Consider the following 26172-nt stretch of genomic DNA (forward strand, 5'->3'; position numbering starts at 1 on the left):
TGTTAATATAAATAATGAAGAAACTTCAAACAACACCCTTTATTGTAGCATCAGGTCAGTTCCAAGGGTACGTCTTTTGCATTTTACATTTGAATGAGGGTACAGGAACTATTCACTGCCTCTGTGTGAGAGTAATTATATTTGTGTACAATCACTAATATTTGCATTCCTGCAGAGCGGTGATACGTAGTCTTGTGTATATTTGTGTATCTTTCCTTGCTGTGTTTGTAAATGGCTGCCAGTAACTAGGATACGATCCTTCAGGATTCCAGAAAAATAAAGTTTAAACTTGTTTGCGATGTGATCCGTGTGTGTTTTAACACAATATATCTGCTTGAAGGTAAATATTCAGCCTGACACTTGGCATGTGGCAACCATGAAAAGTTGAGATGAATGTTTTCCTTTCAGAAATGTATTTCAGCAACTGAACTTGCTGCCAAAATGCCTACAAGCTGTAAAACCACATTACATTTTTCTTAAATGGATTTCAAAATTTTTTTATCAGATTTCATGTCTGGTTTATTAGGTTTTTTTGGTGTTTTTTTTTTTTTTACAGTCTTTTGAAATAAGTCTCTTATGCTCACCAAAGCTGTATTTATTTTATCAAAATTACAGTAAAACATTAATATGGCAAAAAATATAAATGGAATTTAAAATGTTATTTTTTTTTTCTATTTTAACATTTTATATATATATGAATATAAATATATACGTGTAAATATTTTCAAAACATACTTTATGTGTGTGTATTTATATATACATAATAAATATACACAGTACACATATATTATGTAAACAAAAACTGTTATTTTGGATGCGATTAATCATTTGACAGCACTAATATATATGGCTTTCCTGTAGCTCATATAGTAGAGCATGGCGCTAGCAACGCCAAGGTCATGTGTTCGATTCCCAGGGAAAGAAAGAGCTGATAAAATGTAAAAACTGTAACTTGAATGCAATGTAAGTCGCTTTGGATAAAAGCGTCTGCTAAATGCATATCTATCTATCTATCTATCTATCTATCTATATAGTGGTTATTCTGAGGTAAATGTATTATAATGCAATGTTTACAAGCTTTATACATTTCCTCAGTTTGAAACAATGAGCTTTTACATAAAACATTTCAGTAAGTTGTACTATAGGCTTTCTTATTGCCTACCTTTTGATCATGTTCATTTCATACTATAGTAGTAAATCGAAATATATAATGGGTTCACTTGCTGCTTTAACTGAGGTGCTAAAGAGATCGCGCCTGAGCATTAAGTGCGATACTCTCCGCTCGCGCGATCCGGACGCATGCACGGACCGTGTGGACGCGGGGTACTGGTGTTTATATTACCGAAAGTGTGCGCTTGTGGTCCGCATTAAAGAGCACCCAAACCGCATAATTTGAATTTCGTAGCATTTTAAAGCTGATACTTTGTTTATTAAAAAGTAAGACAGCACAAAGCTTTTTGCGATTACTGGATGGCAAGTGCGCTTCAAATAACAGGAAGTCCATGCATTAACAGAACACAGCATATAAGATCTCGATAAGAAGAAGCCATATTAGTAATGATTATAAATGAGAATTTTTGACGATATTGCCAGTATCCACAGAGCTGACAGCTTTACCTGTTGAAGTTTGTTCAAGTTGTGCACGAAATAGACACGGCTTTTCTGCACTTGCACTTTGGGGCTGTTTACACCTGGTCACTTCATGCATTTTTTCCTGATCGGATAGCTATCTGATCCTGAAAAGACCAGGTGTAAATGCCGTCCGAAACGCATTCGAGACGGATATAAATCCAATCGCTCGAACCACTTCAGGAGGTGGTCTGGGCGAAACCGGACAAGTGTAAATGCATCTGGTTGTTGAAACCACATATGGTAATTTTACTCCTCCCATAATATTAAAATAATAGACGTGTGAGAGCGTTTTATAGGCTATATGGCATGTTATAGTCAGATATGACAGCGCAATGCAACAAGCATCACCGCGGATGAGTAGCGGAGTATTTCTTCAGCAAGCGACGCGCAAACTGAATGAACCTGAAAGTAAGTCGCAGACGCTCAACACACAATCTTCTTCATTAAAAGTAGCGAGACTAGCCTATCTTTCCAGTGCTGATGCCGCGCGCTCTCTTGTTGCGGTCTCTGATATTGAAATTAGCTGATAAGTAATCAAATTATCCATTGCTTTCATTGACGTGAACTCCGTTATATTTGCATATGAAGCGGGAATTGAAGAACTGATTTATATCCGTTTTGCGAAGACACATTTATGTGGCCAAGTGTAAATGGGGAAACGTTTTAACAAATCATATAGATATCCGATCAGAGAAAATGCATGAAGTGACCAGGTGTAAACAGGCCCTTTCAGGTCTCTCTCACTGCGTTCAGCAGACTGTGTGCGGCAGAGACGAGGACTGTTTGAAACTCTTTTCAGTAAAACTTTGATGCGCATCGTCTTATGTAAGTTTAATACGTGAACATAACAAAAGATGTGAGCGCAAAACAATCGGGAAAAAAGTCCTTTCATGCAAATTATATATAGTCGCCAGTGGCGACCTCAGCAAAAACTTCACTCGCAAATTAATATTTTAGTCGCAGTTTGGAGCCCTAACATATATATATATATATATATATATATATATATATATATATATATATATATATATATATATATATATATATATATATATATAATTTAGATTTATACTTCATTTGAAAGCTGAATAAATAAGGTTTCCGTTAATTTATGGTTTGTTAGGATAGGACAATATTTGGCTGAGATACAACTATTAGAAAATCTGGAATCTGAGGGTGCACACAAATCGAAATATTGAGAAAATCGCCTTTAAAGTTGTCCAAATGAAGTTCTTAGCAATGCATATTACTAATCAAAAATGAAGTTTTCATATTTACGGTAAGAAATTTACTAAATATCTTCATGGAACATGTTCCTTACTTAATATCCTAATGATTTTTGGCATAAAAGAAAAATCGATAATGTTGACCAAGCAATGTATTTTCGGCTATTGCTTCAAATGTACCCCAGCGACTTAAGACTGGGTTTGTGCTCCAGGGTCATATATATATATATATATATATATATATATATATATATATATATATATATATATATATATATGTATATATATATATATATATATATGTATATGTGTGTGTGTGTGTGTTTGTGTGTGATAATTATCTTTTTATATTTATATATTATTTTTTATAATAATTTTTAACTATCTTTTAACTCTTTTTTTTGTGTGTGTAAGTGTGCAATAAGCCACTTTTCACTCCAGATTCACACTGCCTGATGCTCTTTCTCTCCAATTTGCGGTCATCGTCTTTTTTTCTTTCTTTCTTTCTTTCAACAAATGCATGCTCTGTACTTTGTGTGTGGCGTCTTGAACTTTATGCCTCATTCTGTTGTCATGGAAACACAAGAAAGCTCATCGGCTGCTATGGTAACCGAATACAGCATATTTAGGTAAGTGTGCAGCTTAACTGGGATAAAGTGGATAAAAAGGCAGATCGTGGCGTTCATATGTGCTCTTTTTAATTAACCCTTTGTGCTGCAGGCCTCGATTCCCTGTGATGAAGAGCGTATTAGTGCGATTGCATGTGTGTGTGTGTGTGTCTGGTTCTGATGTGGTTTGTGAGTGTTTCTGATCTATATAAAGCCTGTGGTTTTTAGCAGGTGCATGCATATGCAAGCTGGCGAACAGGCACACAGACAGAGGTGTGAATGTGTGTGATGCATGTGGCTTTGGCAGCTGCCCCAGACCTGCTTATAGGTTATGGAGTATTAATAAGATCTATTCATTAGAGAACACTGGTCTGCTTTAAACTTTATCATCTAAGAGAGAGTGAAGGAAACGAGAGCTACACTTGATGAGGCCGATTTAGAAAAAAAAACATTAGTCACACTGATTAACAAGGAATGTGAGAAAGCAGAGGAGATAAAGGAAGAAGGAGCTGAAGACTGAACAAGAACAATATGGAAATTGAAAGGGAAATAATGAGTAGAGAGTAGGAGTGGGAGATAAACCGGTAGAAATTTTGGACTATCGTCTTTATTGCAGTTGTCCACTCACGTCATGTTGCTGTGCACTGTGGTCATGAAAATATATTGTTTGCAATCATTTTTAGGCATTGCGATTTAAAAACAAGTGATTTTAAGCCATTTAAATGCAAACAAGAGTGGTATATGCACTCGGTGTCTGTGAGACCGTTTCTGAGCGGTGTGCGCAGGCTGTGCACACGAATTCGCTGCTTATATGAGTATTTTTGTTGCTTTATTGGCCTTGAACAGTTAAAAACACATACTTCGGTGTCAAAATGCCTGTCTTTGCAAGTATCCTCATAAGTAAAAGTAAACATCCGAGTAAGAAAACGATAACAGTATATACTGTGTAGCAGTATATTTGTGACCCTGGAGCACAAAACCAGTCTTAAGTCGCTGGGGTATATTTGTAGAAAAATACGCTGCATGGGTCAAAATTATTGATTTTTCTTTTATGTTAAAAATCACTAGGACATTAAGTAAAGATCATGTTCCATAAAGATATTTAGTAAATTTCTTACCGTAAATATATCAAAACTTCATTTTTGATAAGTAATATGCATTGCTATGAACTCCATTTTGACAACTTTAGGCGATTTTCTCAATATTTAGATTTTTTTTTGCACCCTCAGATTCCTGATATTCAAATAGTTGTACTCGGCCAAATAGTTTTGCAGTCCAGGGTCACATTTGATATGGGCAGCTCTTAAAGTGACAGCAGTCTAAAATTCCTGATGTCTGTCATTCTTGTTAATCAAACAACAAAAGAGAGAAGATCTCTCATTGCTCTTGACTAAATCACTTTTGTAACTTTTAATAATAAGAAATAGGTCTATATATTTAATCAAGGATATGCTGTGTTTTTAATTCATTTATACAATAGCATTTCTTATTGTAGGTTTTTTTTGTCCTATTGCTTGTAATTAGTTTCTTATACTTATTTCATCACTGACTGTTTACTCGTCTTCTTTTTTAGGTTTGTAATAGTTTTTTTTGTGACATTGACTGGTGACAAGAATTATGAAAATTGATAAAGACCTTATTAAGAGCAAAAATAACTATATAGTGATAAACATTGTTGTTGTGAAATAAAATAACTCTATTTTGGTCATATCACCCACTCCTAGTAGACAAAGAAACTGAGAAGTGCTTTTAAAGGATATATTAGAAGTTTTATAGATTCAGTCTGTAAATACAATTTAACTTAAATTTAGGTATAAAAATATTTGTTGTTCTACAGAGATACTCTAACATTCAAGACATGGACGTAATGTTGAATCAGTTAATTTAAAACCCATTTAAACCATAATATTTGCCTTGCCCTTTGTCAAGTGTCATTTCCGTAATAGCAAATTAAATGACAAAAAACATTCATAATTGATTTTCAAATTTGTAGCATTTTCACTATTCGTCAAAACTTTATGTTGAATATTAAAACTCACAAATGGATCAAACCTCAGCCCTGTAGTTCTCACAGAGATGCCTTTCATTAACCACAGAGCACAAAATGAGCTCAACTGATTCCCCTCGCTGTTGCACTGAAAACAACTTGACTTTTTCATCTTTTCATTGTTCATTTTAATTGTGAATTCTCTCTAAAGGACTACCTGATTGAAGAACAAGCTGTAGAATTATCCTAAATAACATTTTATTCTTTTATTCATTCATTTGAGAGACTTATTTCTTCTATTAGACAGCAAGGCACCAATTTTCAGTTGTTACCTTTAATTCATCAGAACAAGCTATTTTTCTGCCAAGTACTACTATGCACTACTGTTTGGGTTTAGTAATATGATGACTTTTTGAAGTCTCTTACTGTATTCTCATCAATGCTGCATTTATTTGATCAAAAATATAGTAAAGACTTTAATATATATTTTATATTTTATATTTTTATTCCTTTGCAGAAGCCATTACAAGATATCATTCTAATATGTTGATTAGGTGCTCGAGAAACATTTTTTATTATCATTAATGATGAAAATGGCTCCTTTGTGGAAACTACTTTGTTGAATTGTTCAGAAGAACAGCATTTATTTGAAATAGTCTTTTGGAACATTATAAATATGTGTACTGTCTCTTTTCATCAATTTAATGCATCCTTGCTGAATAAAAGTGTTAAATTCCTCACCCCAAACTTTTGAACGGCGTGCAGTTCATCAGCCTAACTGTAGACTGTTAACAGATGTCAAACGACTCAAACGTGTATATTATAACCAGACTTGCAACTTGGGAGCCGTATAGTTTTAATCTGTTATGAAATACAGATGCACTCTCTGTAGTTGAGAAGCTCATTATGTGTTACTGGCATACAGGCTAATAGACTCGCACTTCTGTGACGCTGTCAGTGAGCTGAATGAGAATGTACCCATGTGAGCATTCGTGGGTGTATTTGTGTCTTTGTGGCATTTTGATAAATGTGGCATCCCAGCAGCAGACATTTCTTTGTACTTGTCATTTCTGAACCCATTGTTTGATGTCCTTTGAGTCTGATTTGAGCTGGCGTTCATGACTGAAGAGGATGGGGTCAACAGTCTCCATCCATCTCTCTGTCTCTCTCTCTCTCTCTCTCTCTCTCTCTCTCACACACACACTCACTCTCTCTCTCTCTCACTCACACACACACACACACACTCTCTCTCTCTCTCTCTCTATCAGGGTCAGGCCATGGCAGGAGCTGTGCAAGTCTTTCTCATAATATTCCTCTTCAGAGGCATTTGTGGCACTTGTGAATGTTCAAGTGGGTTGAACGTTTTGTGTGTGTGTGTTTGCTGACACACTTGTGTGTGTGGTTTTATACCGGTGAGAGGTAATGACCACATGCCACTTCCAGTTCAGAGTGCTAGTGCGTGCGAGTGATTTGATGCCATTGCTGTCAGTTGAAAGCAGCTCTCTGAACTCTGTGACGAGAAGAAGTGTTTCAGTTAGCAGTTAGTAAGAAAAGATAGTTCTAAGAAAAAACAGGGAAGTCAATCTAGAAAAAGCTATGTTTTAGCTTCCAATATGTCATCTCACCAAAGAATGCATTGTAAGTTTTTACTTTTAGTAAAAATATTTTTGTCACACCTATCTGTCCATGTCTGTCTATCTATCTGTCTGTCTGTCTATTGTTCTGTCTATCATTCTGTCTATCATTCTATCTATCTTATCTATTGTTCTGTCATTCGTTCTGTCGTTCTATCATTTGTTCTATATCGTTTGTTCTATCATTCTATCGTCTTTTCTGTTGTTCGTTCTGTCGTTCGTTCTATCGTTTGTTCTATCATTCATTCTATCGTTCGTTCTGTCGTTCGTTCTGTCGTTCGTTCTATCATTCAGTCTATCTCTTTCATTCGATCTCTTTTGTTCTATCTATCTGCCGATTATTCTACAGTTGGTTCTACCGATCGTTCTGTTGTTTGTTCTATCTATCGATCTGTCGTTCTATCTGTCGTTCTTACTTTACTTATGTCCAGATACAGTCTACTTGTTTGTTTTTACTTTTTTATTCATTTTTATTGTGCTATATTTTCTCATAGGCATTAATTTCTGTGTACAGTTTCATTTATCTCTTGTTATTGTAATCACCTGAGCCATAAACGGTTTACTTTTGGGCCAGTCAACTTTTAATGGCCATGCTGAACAAATTGGGCACCATGATAGGCTATATTTTGAATACATGTTGCTAGTAAAAACTGTATGTATTTAGGACACATCTACCTTTAAATGGCCATCAGTGGAGAAAAATGCTTTTGTGCCCATAATGATGTAGTTACAGCATCTCCCATCAGTGGCCAGCAGGACAGTCAAACTCTGATGACCCCTTTGAGAAAAGGCCGTTTAAAGAGGTTTGGAGTGGGATGCATAGATGACATTATGAAGTGAGGGATGGTGATTCAGAGAGAGAGCGTGACTCAAAAAAAGAAGGGAAGGGAATAAAGAGGGAGAAAGCACATGCTGTTATTTCTCCGTCATTCGAAACAGATGGAGCTCTGGGATGCCACTCCTCTCAGAGCAGGGTGAGATCATTTCCTCTCATATGCTCTCCATACTTCTGACTTTATCACAGACACGCCCACAATCAGATCTCACTCAGACCTACTCCTCATTGAGCTTGTCAGACCTGTGTGAAGTGGACACACAAATGAACCGGTGTATTGTTGTGAGAGGTCAGTTGGAATGTGAGGTGTGTTTTGTTTCCGTCTTCCTGTGCTGAAGGTTCAGCCGCTGCTGACGGTGCCGCTCTTCTTTACTGGTGTGTGCCATCAGCTCCTGCTGAGAGCAAGGTTTCACTCTTCCTTTTCACCCATTTATTCAGCATTTTTTTTCTCAATTAGGCCTACGCTAAGGTTTTTTTTTTTTTTCGGAAAGTAATTGGTTAGTTAAAATGTGAGGGTTGGAGAAAATCTTTCACCTGAATGAACTCTATTTAAATTAACGAGATGCACTGACCAAGACAAAATGTCACTTTCCACGTGTGTTTTGCGTAGTTTTGTTATTGACACTGTAACAATAACTATAACCCTCTCCTTCCTTTATTTTTCTCAAGGTTGTGTTATTTCCGTATTTAAACATATTTTTTAGTTTTCAACCTGAAGCATGCCATTTTAAAATACGTTTATCACATGCATGGGTACTGTGGCTTCAACAGCACAGCAGAAGCTTATGGCGTAATATATTTGTAGTAAGACAATCGTTTAATAAATCTGTTGTCAACAATAGAGATTATTATTAATATTTTATTATTAAATATTTTTTATTTTACAGTTCAATAGTACTATTGTGATGGTAACAATTATTTATTGATGTGTTAATTTTTTATAATTTAAATAATAATAAAATAAAAATATTATATTGAATAATAATAATAATAGTAGTAGTAGTAGTAATAATAAAGACAATATTTGAGACAATAAAGACAATATTTTTATTTAATTATTATTAAGATTATTTAAAAAAATCAATAAAGAAATAAATGTTGTATAAAATAAAATAAAGAAATAAATGCTGTATTTTCCTTTTTTTTCTGATCTCATGCCTGTGTTCTGGAGAGGTTTTAAATATTGATCAAATTGTTTTTTTGCATGCAAATACCATGGCCACTCTTTTTCCATATAATCAAATTTAATAAAAACTCAGGCTGTCAAGCTCCGAAATGACATAAAATTGATCCATATGACGCTTGCACTATAACTATTTGATCCGATCCTCATCTAAAGCTGTTGTATGACTTTGTAAAACTTGGAATACAGTCAACTTATTTGATATTTTTCTGATTCTGTTATGGCGCTTCTGAATCCGTTTTAACCCTCTAGATTTCATTCTTTGTAATTGCATGGGCAAGAATAACCAGTCATTATTAATTTTTTTCCTTTTTGTGTTCCACAAAACAAAGTGATATAGGTTTGAGAACAACATGAGTAAATGATAAGACTTAACCCTGTTTTGCTTTTATTAGCCTTCTCTTCATACTCTTTCTGTTTTAACCACTCTTTCATGTTCTGTCATTGTGTATTTCATATTTTCCCACATTCAGATGAGTCACTGACACCTACAGTCTCTTTTGTGAGCTCTCGAACTCTCTTGTTCATTCTCTTTTGCTCTCCCTTTTTCTGGGCAGCTGCATTTATCCCATTTACTGTTTTATGTTCTTCCTTTGTCCGTCTCCGCCTCAGTCTCTTTCCCTTCCTTTTGTCCAGCTGCTTTCTGTTTGCAGCCTCTTTGGTTGGTCAGTTTTTCATCATTTCTTTCTTTCCTTCCTTTTGTCATGCTTCAGCCCTTTCTGTCCCTGCTCTCATCTTCTGTCTCTCGCTCCCAGGGAAAAAAATGAGGCTTATTCTTATGAGATTTGTATGTTTGCCCATGTAACCACAGATAATATTTGAGTAATTACATTGGTTAACCACAGGTGGTCACTAGTTTTCATATTTCCTATGTTTTTAAGCCATATAAAGCCCTAAAGATAGATGTGGGATCCTAATGTTACTTTTTACCACATCTGCTAATGGCAGGTGATCTGAGAATATTTCTTAGGCATGAAGGTTTTTTTTTTTTTTTTTTTTTTATCCCCCATGTCACTTCCATCCAGGGCTTATTACTTTATAAGACATTTTTAATTTTCAATTTCAAATGAGTTAAATCCGTTTCTATCTTTTAATCATTTTTTCTCCAGAAACGATTTTACATGTCCATTTACAATGAATTTTAGAATGAAACGGTCTGTTATTGGCTTATTTGGCAGGGTCATGAATAATAATGAGCTCTGCTCTGATTGGCTGTTTCACAGTACGGCTCAATGTTGAGCTCTGCTCTGATTGGCTGTTTCACAGTACGGTTCATCAGCAAGAAGGAAGCACAGGGAGGAAAATATATATTTAAATACTTTCTCTCGCAGTTATTTCGTCGGGTAATTATACTGTATATAAAACGCAGGCATCAGGCCGCCGTTATTAATATGCGAGGCATTGAAACTGCTTTTGAACGATCCATCGATCGCGTTATAGTTTCACTTTCAAGAGACGCGATCACACAAACTATGTTTACATTATGGAGCAACAGTACTTACCAAACATTTCACAAGATCAGATGCTTGTCAGTGGCGCTCAGGATCTGTAAGTCATTCGCCATCATCCTCATCTCTCCTTACTGAGAGTGAAATCGTATGTACTGTAACAGGCTACCGCTAGCAAGGAGCTAACCATGTCCCTTTAGTGGCTCGCGTTATTTGCTTTCTGTGCCTTTCTGAATACAAACACCAACCCATCCCTGCACTTCACACCCCCTGCACGGCCTGGAACATAAAATGTATTTTGTTATTTTCGCTGTTGTCCGCGCTTGTTTATTTACAATACCTGCAGAGCTTCTGATGGTTCGGCCGGCTTAGAACAAGGGCGGGTTTATGCAAATGTTGGGGGCGTAGTGATCCCGACTGTTGCGTCACAGTCGGTGTTATGTTCTGATTCGCCTGTTTTTCAGTGGTCTTTTTTAATCACGAGATTTACATATGAAGGAGAAAACTATGGTGTTTGAGGCTCACTGTATGTCATTTCCATGTACAGAACTGTTATTATTTAAATATGCCAGGGTAAAGACAGTTTTTCATTCTATGGCACCTTTAATATGTTTCTTGCATTTGGCACTTGCCAGGTGTTGAATTTGTACCCTTGATGGATAAAAAAAAATACTAAAGGTGATATTTCCTATTCTGTTGAATTCTACACATTGCAGAATAGTAAAAACTGAGCTTCATTTTGTGATTTGCTGGATTTGGCATTGCATTGCCCTGGTCTTTCTGAAATACCATCATGGAACTTCATTTCACATCGAAATGTGCAGTTAATCTTTTCTTTAGTCTTTCATGCTGCTCAAGACATCGTTTTAATGACGTTCTCTCTTTCCCTTCATTACAGAGTCTTCAAGAAGTCCAGCCCCAACTGCAAGGTAAGATTCCCCAGAGTTTGTTATGAGGTGGAAGGTGGGTTCTTCAGAGCTCTCAGTGGACCTTTTCCTTCCCTTTCCTGTCTCTCTCTTGCTTCTCCTCCCTCATTTTCTACCCGTCTCTCTTGGTGTTTCTCTTCCTGTTCACTTCTTTAAGCTCCTTTTAATTGCCTTGAGTGTGTTTTTAAATTCATTCGGTTGTTTATTTGCTTCCATCTTTTCGTTCTTCCTTTTTAAAGGATAAGACTGTTTCTTTATCAGCACATTGTTGGTTATCACAGGATTATTTCCTCTATAATCTCTTTCTCGCGGCTTGCATTTTTGCTATTTCCACCCAGCTGCTGTCTTCCTACCTTATCTCAATCCTCTCATCTCATCTGTCTCTTTCATTCTCTGTCATGGAAAGTGTTTTGCATGTGGAGGATGTGTGTTTCGAGATCACGCCATCTAGAAGGGTTGTCTTCAGGAAGGGTGTAGATCATCTAGGGGTCAGCGTGGTATGCCTTAGGCTGTTTAAATTGTTTGCGTGCAAGTTGTTTGGCTTATCTCTAGGGTCTTTTGTGTAGCAAGTTCAAACTTGTGCTTGTCTATGATTTTACTCTTTCTAGCTCACAGTATACTTGGGGAAGAGGGACTTTGTGGATCATCTAGATCACGTGGACCCTGTAGGTAAGTCAGATGGGGGTTCCCGCTCAAAACATCTTGGGAGTTTTTGGTTGAACCACTTAACTTCCTTTCATGCCTTAGTAACAAAAATGTGCTATTACTGAAGAGTTGCTTCTTTGTGGAGATGTTGATGAACATAATGCTTTGTGCTTATACCTGCTTAAACTGTTATTAAAAAAGCTATGATGTTATTATGAGATATTTGGTTTCTCTTTATAATCCACCCTTTCTAGGGAACTTCTCTCACTCCATGTTGCATGGCAGCCAGTCACGGGAGACATTAGTTGGGGAGATATAGACGTTTCCCTCCTTACATTTGTGTGGGGAGATTAGCTCTGTCAGGAGTATTACATATTGTAATGATAATCTTGTACAAGATAATGGTTATAATGCTGTGTTAATGGCCTCTGTGATTTAAAAATCTTTTTGAGTGCCTTTCTAAACCTGCACTATTGTTCTAAAATTTGAGGTTGGTAAGATTATTATTATTATTATTATTTATTTAAAAAAAATTTTAAAGTCTGGTTATGCTCACCAAGTATGCATTTGTTTAAAAAAAAATTATACTGTGAGATATTATTACAATTTAAAATATCTGTTTTCTATAATAATATATTTTAAAATGTAATTTATTCAGCAGCCTTTACTTTTTCAGTCTTCAGTGTCACATGATCCTTCAGAAATTATTCCAATATGCTGATTTCATGCTCATGAAACATTTCTTATTATTAACAATGTTGAAAACCGTTATACTGCTTACTATTTTTAGTTTTTATTTTGAGCATTTTTTGAATATAATATAAGGTTCAAAACAGCATTTATTTGAAATAGAAAATAGAAATTATAAGTGTCTTTACTGTCAATTTATTAAAAAATACTTACAGCTGCAGTTGGTAAATTCTGCCTCTTTGTCGCCATCTCTGTTTACAACCTGCAATTTCAGTTACTTGCAGAATTATTTTTATTACATGGGTTGTGTTCCGGCACGGCTCCAGTGTGATTAAATCTAACGATCGATTAGCTCATATCACATCAAAGCGTGCAAATTAGTATTATTGTTATACTTTGTTCTCAAATTGTTAATATTAACAACATCAGCATTGCGTGACTACGTGTATGTAGTGTGTATTAGCGTGTAGATTTCAATTTCTGTACAGTCTAATCGCTAATTGTCATACCATTCGAATTTCATATTAAGAAATTATTTTAACCCAAAAAGCAAATTATTCTTTCTTTGAACTGGTTCTCTTTAAAATGCTGTAATCTGTAATCAGATGCACATTTAAAATAATAATTTTCACATTTAAGAATAATTTCATTTCAGTCACATGTGTTTCATAAACTCATAATCCTTTCTGGATTACAATCTGCCATCAAAATGATAAATGTAATTATACATGATTTACTGATTAATGTAAATCACAGATAACATACTTGTATGAGTATATATGCTAAGAATAAATGTAAACCTTCAAATGAATTTGTTTCTAAGACATTGCGTTAGGTGAGTAAATCATTAAATAAACTTTACAAAAATGAACTGTGGAGGTCGATATATTGTTTGTTTTATTGGCAGATCATTGAGCACAAGCCCATCACTGTGCTACAGTCCATAGAAATCCATTTTGAAATTGGGGTTATTTAGGGCCGCTCACACAGAATATGTTGTGTTAAACTATATTTATTTTTTAAACTCCTTACTTATGTACACATGCACATGGATGTGTTTTGGCCATTGCTTCACATCATATTGTTTACACATATATTTTTTTAGTTAAAGTTAAAAGTTGTTCAAATACGGTGCAGATTGTGGACTCACAATGCATATAAATAAATAAAATGTTTTGTGAAGGGAAAATTACTACAATCTTAATTTTATGGTAATATTATTTAATAAAAAAAAGTTCTACTACATTAAAGTGTAAATTTGACAACCCCAGCATTATTTATACTGGTACTACTTGCGGTTTCTCGCAGTTAATCTTATTCACTCACTCTGTATTTTGTCTGACTTTAGATGGGGTGCTCTTGATTGACCCAGAATACCTTAAAGACAGAAAAGGTAACATATTGATTTACTGTACCCCTAGTTTTTTTGTGTTGCCTGTAATGTTTATTTCTTTTTTAAACAATAAATCATCTTTCTCTCTGTACTCTGTGTCCTTTCACCAGTGTTCGTGACCCTGACGTGTGCCTTCCGTTATGGCCGTGAAGATCTGGATGTGCTGGGCCTGTCTTTCCGAAAGGATCTATTCATTTCCAGCTTCCAAACATATCCCCCTCTGCCCGAGGAGCGCAAACCGCTCAGTCGCCTACAGGAGAGACTGCTCAAGAAGCTGGGCCAGAACGCGTACCCCTTCAACTTCACGGTGACTCTTTACTTATGCTTTTTCTTTCACTTACACATTGAAGTTCTTGTCATGTTTAGCTGTACATATCCAATCAAATTTCCTAAAAACTTTCCTGTGTGACACTGTTAGAATTTTATATTCATTGACCAGTTTGTGACCAAGTTAGTTTGTTAAAGTAATTGTATTTGTTGGACAGATTCCTCAGAACCTTCCCTGCTCAGTGACTCTACAGCCCGGCCCAGAGGACACAGGAAAGGTAATGACCGCTATCTTCTCAAGATCAACTATTAACTATTATTAAACTATTAAACTTTTTAATTGACCAACATATCCTTAAGCTACATGCATGTACACATTGTTTAAAACATCTTTTATTTTCTCTCAGTGGTCATTTATCCTTTTAATTTGACTTGCAGGCATGTGGTGTTGACTTTGAGGTCAGGGCATTCTGTGCTAAAACTGTGGATGAGAAGACTCACAAACGGTAAAGTGTCGCTCCTTGTGAGTTTCTTTTCTTTTTCACTGTTTATTCACATTGAGTGGCCTGTTTACTTATCAGGTACATTATATTGGAAATATTAACCAGTGCATTGATGTTTGAGTCCCTTTCCCAAATAATGTTCTGGTTATATAGACTACCGTTCAAAAGTTTAGAGTCTGGAAGAATGAAATTAATACTTTTTTCAGCAAGCATGCATTAAATTAATCAAAACTGGCAGTAAAGACCCTGTTTTAAAAGATTTCCATTTCAAATAAATGTAAAAAAAAAAAAAGGGAAAAAAGTGTCTCGGTTTCCACATAAATATTAAGCAGGACAATAAGAAATAATATATCATTATAGTACCCTGACAAAGCAGTGTATTATAATGATTTCTGTCATGTGACACAGACGATTTGCCATCACAGGATTAAATTACACTTTAAAATGTATTAAAAACAGAAAACAGTTATTTTAAATTGTAAAAATCTTTCACAGTAAGTTTTAGAGACTTATGGACTTCTTGCTCAAACATTAAACAGGTCCCAAACTTTACTCAGATGGAGAGATATTATGTTTCTTTGCGATGTCAGTACAACAGAAGTTGTGTCTAACTGTCCTCTGCTTAACAGGAACTCGGTGCGGTTGGTCATTCGTAAGGTGCAGTACGCTCCAGAGAAGCCTGGTCCACAGCCAATGGTGGAGACCACACGCAGCTTCCTTATGTCTGACCGCTCCCTTCACCTCGAGGCCTCGCTAGATAAAGAGGTGTGAACGTACATCTAGCCACAGGCATACTTCCTCTATTGCCATTTGCTTATAATTTATTGAAGTGTCAAGTTTTGATGTCTTTTTACTCAGCTGCTACTGAAATTGCTCTCTTTTGGTTTAATTTTTAAATTAAGTTTACTTTAGTGCATAATACAAATAGTGCAGGATAAGTATTTCAAAGTAAAAGATCAAATCTGCAATGTAAGTAAATTAAAAAACATTAAATATTGGATTTCCTTTTCCTTTTCAGCTGTACTACCATGGTGAACCTATCAGTGTCAATGTCCATGTCACCAACAACTCCACCAAAACAGTTAAACGAGTTAAAATCTCTGGTGAGATGAACATTTCATCTTTTTTAAAAACATGTATTTACAGTAAATGTTTTATGTTTTTGTTTTAGAGTTGCTAACATCAGCTAGCTTAAATCATTTCCTCTTCCCCTTTTCCTTTCCTGTTGCTTTTGTCCTGCATCTGTATCTTGTGCACTCACCGATGTTTACTGCAGATAAATGTTGTTTACTGCACTGTTTCATAATTCGTCTGTGACAGAATTGTAAAATATCTTGGTAGCTCACAGGTTTGTTTGCACTGAAATATTGCTTTCTCTGTGCTGTGGTTGTAGTTTGTGTCTCAAAAGTCAACATGAAATGTTGCTCATAACATAATTTACTTTTGTAATGTGACATTTCTGGATATTTAATATCTATTAATATTTACTAATTATATTTACTGAAAATTAAAAAAATATATCAGGTACACTACTGTTCAAATGTTTGAGATGGGTAAGATTTTTATTAAGACTTTCATTTGATGATAAATACAGTAATATTTTAAAATATTATTATGATTTAAAATAATTGCTTTGTGTTTTAATGTTTAGAATGCAATTTATTCCTGTGATGTGCTGGATTTATTTTTAGCAGCCATTATTCCTGTCTTTAGTGCCACACAAGTCTTTCAGAAATCATTCTGATATGCTGATTTGGTGCTTAAAAATGAATACTTTGCTGAATAAAATGTGCATTAAATTGACCAAAAGTGACAGTAAAGACGTGAAAATTAAATTTTTTTTAAATAAATGCTGTTCTTTTGAACTTTCTAATCCAGAAAAAAAATTCCATCACAATTTCCACAAAAATATTAACTGTTTTCAACATTGATAATACATGGTTCTTAAGTGACCCCAAACTTTTGAACTGTAGTGTATTTAATTTTAATGTCATGTTGACTTGACGGGAGCAATGCTTACTGAACTGTACACAAGATTGTGATTTGTAATGCGTTTTTATCTATTCTTGTGTTGTTTAGATCCTCTTTTCTCAAGTTTACCCTTAAAGGGTTACTCTACCTCAAAATGAAAATTTTGTCATGAATCACTTACCCCCATGTCGTTCCAAACCCGTAAAAACAAACCCAGTCACAAGCCTCCTGGTTTTCCTCCAAAGTATCTTAAATTGTGTTCTGAAGACGAGCAAAGCTTTTCCGGGTTTGGAACGACATGGGGCTAAGTGATTCATGACAAAATTTAAATTTTGGGGGAGGAGTAACCCTTTAAGGTCCTCCTGTGCTCATGTGTAGTTTAGTGTGAATATCAGCTGTCCCGCCTGTGATTTTAATTGTGTGTTTGGTTTGTGTAAGCTCCCTCCCGACCCTGGTAACCCCGCTGTGTATCCCTGCTCTCTCCCCACAGTGCGACAGTATGCCGATATCTGTTTGTTCAGCACCGCACAGTACAAATGTCCCGTGGCTCAGGTAGAAGCCGAGTGAGTAGCCTCTCCCAAATTCTCCATCTCTCTCTACTCTGTTCCTATCTTCACCTCCCTCATATTCAGTCTTCAATCATCTCTTCTGTTTTATCCTCTCCTCCTCTCCTGTTCTGTTTAAAGGGTCCTGCTTCTGATTTTACCTCTATCATCTCTTCTTGCTCAGCCTTTGTTGCTGTAAAGTAGGAGTGTGTTCAATACACATCTCACAAAGGTTTATGTATGGTCAGAATAGATTTCTAGCATTTGAAAGGGACAGTCCACCCAAAAATGAAAATTGTCATCCTTTTCTCACCCTCTTGTCATTACAAACCTCTGTGACTTTCTTCTGTGGAACACAAAAGAAGATATTTTGAAGAATGACTATGGTTCCTATTTTGTTTGTTTGTAGGGGCGAAAAATCTAACAGAAGTCAAGGGGAATCAAAACTGGTTACCAACATTCTTCAGAATAACTTCTTTAGAAACCCCATTAAGAATGAGTAAATGATTTCAGATTTTTCCATTTTGGGTGGCCTATCCCTGCTAAAGCTATGCTCGTGAAACCAACCGTCCTGTGGAAACTTTGTTAAAAAACTTTGCTCCTTCCCCGCCAAAACCCCAAGAGCTACTCAATCCTTGTTAATAGCTTAAAGTTGGAGCGGTCTGTGACCTTCTCAACCTTTCCGTAGTGTTCATTCCGGCTTTTAATAGTAGCATCCCTTGACATGACGCCAAATACCTCAATCCCTTCATCCCTCTGCTGACAGCCCCATGATGGTCCAGTTTTGCCTCATAGTCAATAGTTTTTTAGTGCTGATAGGACGACGAAGACTGTTCTCTCTCAGTGCTACAGGTTACAGATGTGGTTCTTTACTCCCATGACACCTACAGCAAGTCTGTGGGCCGACATTCATCACGGTGAGTCTCATATCTAGCTGTTCGTTCTGGATCCTGTGACCCTGAGCCCGCCCCTGGTTGTCGATGATGGCTCTTGGACCCCTTTTTTCACCATATCCATGAGACAAGGCAGTGTTGCTCCTCTTTCACCCCCCAAAATAAGGACTGTAGCTGTCCTTTCTGCTTTATGTCTTGTCCGGAGCTGTTCAGTCAGTCGCTCTCTGCTGTTTTTTGAGGTCAGCTGCTAGTTAAGCTTCCAGCTTGAATAACCCAGGTGGTTTCCCTTTATTCAGCTTTTGTAACTTCCTCTCAGAAAAACAAATCATGTATGGGTAGAAAACCAACGATCCATGTATACTGTATGTCTTTTCCTATTTTTCTGTTGTCTTTTCACCATATATTCTCCTGATCTCTAATCCTAAGGCATTGCTTATGTCCCCATAAACTACATTTTACAGTTTGTCTTTCCTGAACTCATCTAAAGTGCTGATTGGTGCAACACATGAAAGGTGCTTTATGGGAATGTTATGGGCTGACACACAGGCATGTTCCTATTATCTGATAGAGATCACTGAACAAGATGTCCTTAAATGTCACACGTCTGACAGCTCTAGGTTCTGTAAACAGCAGGCTATGATCAGATTCTTTCATTTAGTCTATCGGACATCTTTGAGGAGCTTGTCAGTCATTTTGCTTGTTCACTTGGAAGCCCTTACATGGGAAGCAGAAAGTTGAGTATTATGCAATTTATTATGCAATTGTGCTTGTTGGTTTATTGGTTCTAGATCAGCATCATCAATAGGGATTTTACAGATACAGTAGGGATTTTTTTTTTTTGTACATTTTTATGCCAGAGAACCACAAATTTGACCCTGGACCACAAAACCCGTCTCAAGTTGCTGGGGTATATTTGTAGCAATAGGCAAAAATACATTGTATGGGTCAAAATGATCGATTTGTCTTTTTTTATGCCAAAAATCTATTATTATGTATTATATTATTATATATATTAAGTAAAGATCATGTTCCATGAAGATATTTTGTACATTTCCTACCGTAAATATATTAAAACTTCATTTTTGTTTAGTAATATGCATTGCTAAGAACTTCATTTGGACAGATTTTTTTGCAGATATTCAAATAGTTGTATCTCGGCCAAATATTGTCCTATCCTAACAAACCATACATCAATGGAAAACTTATTTATTCAGCTTTCAGATGTTGTATAAATCTCAATTTCGAAAAATTGACCCTTATGACTGGTTTTGTGGTCCAGGGTCACAAATATAATTATCTCATTGTGAGAAGCAAGCTGTAGAGGCCCATTTAGACTGTAATTTTTTCCACAGACCCCATAGCACCCCCTAGGGGTTACCTGCAATAATAAACTATTATGTACAAAGTTTCAAAGTTTCAGTTTGCCTTATGTGGTTTTTTGTTGTTGTTGTTTTTTGGTGACTTCTCATTAGTATTGTAGTATAGGGCAGCAGAAGGATTAATCGCAATTCATTGCATTCAAAATAAAAGTTTGTTTACATATTAGGTGTGTGTACAGTGTATATTCATTATGTGGGTGTGTATATATTTATATATATCAGCCAGTATATATACACACACACACACACACACACACACACACACGTATATATTAAGGAAAAATGTTAGATTTAATAAAATAAAAATTCTATATTAGTATAAATATATATACATACAAATATTTTTTTAAATTATTTTATTAATTTTCTTTTTAATAAGTGTGTATTTATATATACATAATAAATATACACACTCCACACACTTATAGTATGTAAACATAACCTTTTATTTGAATGTGATTAATTGCGATTAATCATTGTGCAGCCCTATTGTAGTATTATTTATGTACTGTATATATTAATTTTAATTTAATTTTAATTTTAGTTTTAGTTCGTTTTTGTATTTCTATTTATTTTTATAGTTTATTTTGAATACATTTTTGAGTTTTTAATACTTGCATTTATTTTATGTTAGTTTCCATGGCAACATTTGTCATTTTAAATTTTTTCTTCCATTCTTTTATTTTTTTTCAAGCATATTTCAGTTATTTAAAAGATTTTCAGTAGTTTTACAACTTATCATAGAACTATTTTACCTACCGTTCTCCCCCTTATTACCCAAATACATTTAGCCACAATTTTCACCATATACTGTTTTTAAACAATTTTTAGTACTGAAGATTAATCATAATATCTTAACAGTATGGTCAGTGCTTATTTTTCTGATATGCATAAACCACAAGACTCATTCTCTTTTGCCATGCGCAGTGACCAGGTGTCAGCCAGCTCCACGTTCTGTAAGGTGTACACACTCATTCCCACACTGAGCAATAACCGTGAGAAGAGGGGTCTGGCTCTGGATGGACAGCTAAAACATGAAGACACCAACTTGGCCTCCAGCACCATGTAAGTGGCCTTCAGCTGACAGTGCTACCAGAAAAAAGGCAAAGCATTTTAAGCTTTAGTACATTTTGTGTTTTTAGTGCTTATATAGTTAACCCAACCCATATGTCCATAAACCCTCCAGCAGAACCTCTCGAACAGCTGCGTTGCTTTTTGCAATTGCTCTGTATGTTCAGCATGTGTTTCTCTGTGCTTACAGAGTGAAGGATGTGTCCAATAAGGAGGTCCTGGGAATCTTGGTGTCCTACAGAGTTAAAGTGAAGCTTGTGGTGTCTCGTGGAGGGTAATTATGTCATTTGACACAGGAATACTTCAGACTTTATATTTGTGCAGAATATCCTAACACTGAATCCCAACACTTTGTGTTTTGTTAGTGATGTGTCGGTGGAGCTGCCTTTTGTCTTGATGCACCCAAAGCCCTCCGAACAGCTCAACTCAAGACCGCAGTCAGGTAACCGCTCGCGTTTTTGTCTTTATTTCTGCATGCGTGTTTTATGTATATGAAATGTCTGATATTTCTTGAAAGAGATAGTTCACCCAAAAATGAAAATGTTGTTCCAAACCTGTAAGACCTTCATTCATCCTCGGAACACAAATTAAGATATTTTGATGAATTCTGAGAGCTTTCTGACCCTGCATAGACAGCAGCTGACACGGTCAAGGCTCAGAAATGTAGTAAGGATATTGTTAAAATAGTCCATGTGGCATCAGTGGTTCAAATGTAATGTTATGAAGCCATGAGAATACTTTTTGTGCGCAAAGAAAACTAAAATAATGACTTTATTTGACAGTTTCTTCTCTTCCGTGCACACTTATCTTCTTCTCTTCCATGCACATGCATGTGTCGTGATACTCTCGTGAACGCACATCAAAGACTGACATGGAAGAGAAGAATTGAACAAAGTCATTATTTATGCTTTCTTTGCACACAAAAAGTATTCTCGTAGCTTCGTAAAATTTAAACCACTGATGTCACATGGACTATTTTAATGATGTCCTTAATGTGTTTCTGGGTCTTGAACATGGAAGTTGTGTTGCTGTCTATGCAGGGTCAGAAAGCTCTCGGATTTCATCAAAAATATCTTAATTTGTGTTCCGAAGATGAATGAAGGTCTTATGGGTTTGGAAAGACACGAGGGTGAGAAATTAATGACAGAATTTTCATTTTTTGGGTGAACATCCCTTTTAATTGTAACTTTTGTACTTTTCTACCTATTATTCAAATATAGACATATATACTTTATATTTTTTAATGTCTTATAACTACAACTATTTTATTTATTTCTGCTTTTTCAAATAACAACTACAGCAACATAATATTAATAATATTATTTTTAAACAGGGTTATATGTTAATATGTAATTGATTTTATTATTACATTTTAAAGTTGCTTTGAGACAAAAAAAATCAGAATTATATTCAACATGTAATATGTTGAAATATCAGTCTTTATATAAAAATATGCATGTTCTGCAAACTAGCTGTGAACATGATACATGATACATGATACAATTTTGAATGAGAAGATAATATAAATATTACTGGATTATTATGAGCTTTTTTTCGGCATGTATAATGAGATTTGACAATGTAGGTGTAGTTTTGATTTAATTTTGGAAATAGTTTTTTGCCTAATTTTTTTTCTAATCCCTGTCCACCACAGCTGTGCCAGAGACAGATGTCCCTGTGGATGCCAACCTCATAGAGTTTGAAACAAAGTGAGTTGGCCGTGTGTCTCCTTCACAGTATGAGACTCATGCTAATGCGTGTTTGCGTAACATAACTCACGTTTCTTTTTGTCTTCAGTAATTTCTCACAGGATGACGACTTTGTGTTTGAGGACTTTGCAAGGCTCAGGCTGAAGGGAATGAAAGACGAAGAGGACGATCACTTCTGCTAACGGCCCCTTCACACACACACACACCCACGACACCGTGTGGAGGTTGTAATCGCGCGACAGGGGTGGGGTGTCAACCTGCCAGTACTCTCATACCTCTGCTCCACTGGGCCCATCTGATAGAGTGGAGCACTTACTGATATTTTCAGAGCCTCCTTTCTTTCTTTCCTTCACTCTGTCTTTGTCTTTTGGCTCCCTTTCACACCATTTTAGCATCTGTGAGGTGGTCTTTTAACTGACCTCCTGTTTCTCTGGTCATGTGAACCACTTCACTACGATGCTTAGTTGTTGGATAAAAAGATTGAGGGAGAAGGAAATGGAGGGAGAAACTGATGGGTCAACTAAACATCAATGTATTGTTGGTGGGCAAAGGGTCCATTGATTCAGGGGTGAATATATTTTTTCGTTCTTTCTTTATCTTTTTCGTTTTGTTTATTTCTTGTCATCATATTCCCACTTATATATCAAGTGGGCATTAATAGCTATGTAATTATAGTATATGTTCTATGTTATTTCATTGTACAGTACATACACTGTTCGCAAACACCATAGGGAACTTGAGTTTGGTGTTAATTTTATTCAACTTTCCTAGACCCATAATCCGATCCATCCATACTTGCTTAGCAGCTTTTATGTTATAGTTATGTAAAATGTGTACATATCATATGAAAATATGTAGTAACACTTTTCTGTGCACTTGTTGTGCACGCAATACTCAAATAATTAAGGATGTGGCATTTTTTTAGTGGAAAAGTAGTTGGCAATACGCGTCGGGACACAAGCATCTGGTTTCTTATTGTAAATTTTAGCATTTATTCCACATGTTGAGTTGTAGAATATGTAAACACTGCTACAAGTCTTCAGTGTGAAATTAGCTTGTAGATCAAACAAGAGGACAGGGACAAGCTCTGTATGTGCCACACACAAACAACGTAATTCCTCATTATTTGTGCCTGCCAAACTTTATTTGCCAAAATGTGATGATTTATAATGTTGCTTGTAAGTTAAGCTCAGTTTGGTTGAAAATCTCATACTCATTCCATGTTTTAGTTCACAGAAACTGTTGATGTAACCATTGGGCTGCCAGAAATATTTTGATGATGGTTATTTTAAATAATCATGCGCATTTATAGCATGATTTCCAGGAAATTTGACTTTTTATCTTGTTCTCCCAGGATCAGACCTTTCCTATGACATTCTGCATAGTTTACTACTGAACAATGGCAAATTTACTTATGTTACAATGTGTACAAGGAAGTAACATTTTGCAGTGAACAAAGTGGAGCTCCCATTGAAGGACAGAAAGCTATCTCTAAAATAAAGGATTGCTTTGTTTAAAGCACCCATACAGCCATGCCAACGTGCATACTTGCTTAGATTGTGCCCTTGAGTTGAAGATGAGGCCATGTCTGTCTTGTTTTGTCCTTTTCTGATGTATAATTGTTTTATGTAAAGTTTGGAGTCATCAGTGCAGGATCATAAAAACCCAGCTGTGCAGGGAACTGTTCTGCCACCCACCATCCTATAAATTCTAGAACTTCATAACACAACAATGTATCTGATCAAGGTCAGTCATGACGTATTTCCTAATATTTTAATACAGAACTGTGACAGGATGTTATTTTTATGAAAATGAACCTGCTCAATCGATCCAGAAATCTTCAGCTAAACTTTATAGCAAAATAGTCTTACAATTTATACTGTCATGAGTCTGACTGGCCGGTGACTACTTTCCTCCCCAGACCAACAGCTGATCGATTCATTCAGTTTGGCAGTGTCTACAATCCAGGAAGTGATCTGCATAATGCGCTGCATTGTTTCATCGATTTTTACTAAGTTGTAATAGTTAAGCCACCAGATTTTTACAGATGACACCTCTCTATTCACTGACATATGTCTAAACTCATAATGCTGTATTACTCTGATTTAGTATTAGTTATATTCTTTATGATTTTGCAAAGTACATTATGAATATTGTTTATAAAAATCTATGATTAAGCACATTATGTGGAGTTGAGTTTTGATGGACATGGCTTAACAGATCTGAAATCTTTTCAGAAAGAAACAACGGCAATAGGTTCTAAACCAGCTGCAATTACATGCTTTGACAAAGATCAATGCCATCTAATCATTGCAAGAGAGTTTAATATATTCAATTACCTAATGGTTGCTACATGCACATTTATTCACTTTGCTCTAAAAAAAAAAGATGCCTTTTAGCTCGCATTGGTGTAGCAGGGAGGCAATTTCCAATAGATGAGTTGATTTTCTGAAGAATTTTTTTGAGAATGCTGTACTGTTGTAATGGTGTGTTCTCAAGCCATCATCTTAATGTAAAGCTTTTGTTACCTCAGTGGAGCCTGTTTTGTTTGCTGATTCAGTTGGATCTAAGGTAACCACATGCTTGTGTTGGTAACAAGAACCCATTTACGAGTTTTAATAAATTATTTTTAAGCTACTTCTCACAACTAATATTGATTCAGAATAAATAAAGATACACCACCAGTCAAAAGTTGGGAAACATACTCATTTCTTTACTCCTACAATTTTGTACATAATAATAGTAAAATCATTAAAACTATAAAATAACCAATTTTTTTGTGAAAAAATAAGTTTTATTAAAGAACCCCTATCTGGCCTACCAATTTCAAACATTTTAAAGTTTAGTTTGGTAAAGATGTTTATATTTAGATAATTTGTATTTGTCAATATTAAGTAATAAACTTAGGATCACAATGTTTTTGAAATAATGAAAAACATAACTTCAGTCAAGTGTGTCCAAACCTGAGGCTGGTGGTGTATTATGCTTTCTGCTAAATTAATAAACTAGTTATAAATAAAGATTTTAAAATATATTTAATTGAAATCCAATACAGTGTATACTATGTCAGTAAAATGTATTTTAATTCGATGGGAAAATGTACACACTTTTTTATTTTGTTGAGCATTTTAGGGGATAAACAGTCTAGTATCCACCTCTTTCTGTAAAGGCAGATTATTGAAAAAACAATAACCTAAACTATTTTAATAAAATACCAAAACTACTCAAGGTTTGTCTACAGCACATATCTACTAATAATAATACCGGTCGAAAGTATCATATTCATGTAAAGAAATGGGCTAAAGCTAAGCCAAACTGTGAACATTTTATTAAAGAAATTAAACTATAATTTGCACAATATTAGAAACAGAAAAGCTAAAAAGACCTATGAAGCATTATGTCAGTTTAATTTGGTTAATTAATATATATATGTATATCCTTTTTTTCCCTGGTAAAGATATATATATATATATATATATATATATATATATATATATATATATATATTTGTTTTGTTTTTTTTCCTCTGTATACCCGTTCTCATTTGTTTTTGTTATTTTCTTTTCTACTACTGTTGTGAGATGTATATGTTTGTATTAATATGTACATAATTGCATAATAAAATAA

General features: G+C 35.3%; 1 protein-coding gene across 3 annotated transcripts in view; it reads left to right on the top strand.

The window, feature by feature from the left end:
• Positions 1-25232, top strand: part of LOC306843229 (arrestin red cell-like) — a gene marked incomplete at its 5' end in the record, with an annotated part of 40166 nt that extends 14934 nt beyond the window's left edge. The window contains 15 exons of one of the 3 annotated variants that reach the window (XR_013781819.1): positions 11452-11482; positions 12088-12148; positions 14163-14207; positions 14318-14514; positions 14693-14752; positions 14913-14980; positions 15607-15742; positions 15996-16080; positions 17439-17511; positions 20693-20830; positions 21027-21110; positions 21202-21278; positions 22491-22545; positions 22634-24291; positions 24467-25232. Coding sequence is in view for 2 of the 3 variants with exons in the window: in XM_079374571.1 (XP_079230697.1) it covers positions 11878-11967; positions 12088-12148; positions 14163-14207; positions 14318-14514; positions 14693-14752; positions 14913-14980; positions 15607-15742; positions 15996-16080; positions 17439-17511; positions 20693-20830; positions 21027-21110; positions 21202-21278; positions 22491-22545; positions 22634-22727 (1263 nt within the window). Of the gene's footprint in view, positions 1-11451; positions 11483-11877; positions 11968-12087; positions 12149-14162; positions 14208-14317; positions 14515-14692; positions 14753-14912; positions 14981-15606; positions 15743-15995; positions 16081-17438; positions 17512-20692; positions 20831-21026; positions 21111-21201; positions 21279-22490; positions 22546-22633 lie in introns of those variants that run through there. The other 2 variants (XM_079374570.1, XM_079374571.1) reach the window with 2 other exon arrangements.
• Positions 25233-26172: the final 940 nt, after the last annotated feature.

This window comes from Barbus barbus, assembly GCF_936440315.1.
Source record: "Barbus barbus genome assembly, chromosome: 2".
NCBI lineage: Eukaryota > Metazoa > Chordata > Actinopteri > Cypriniformes > Cyprinidae > Barbus > Barbus barbus.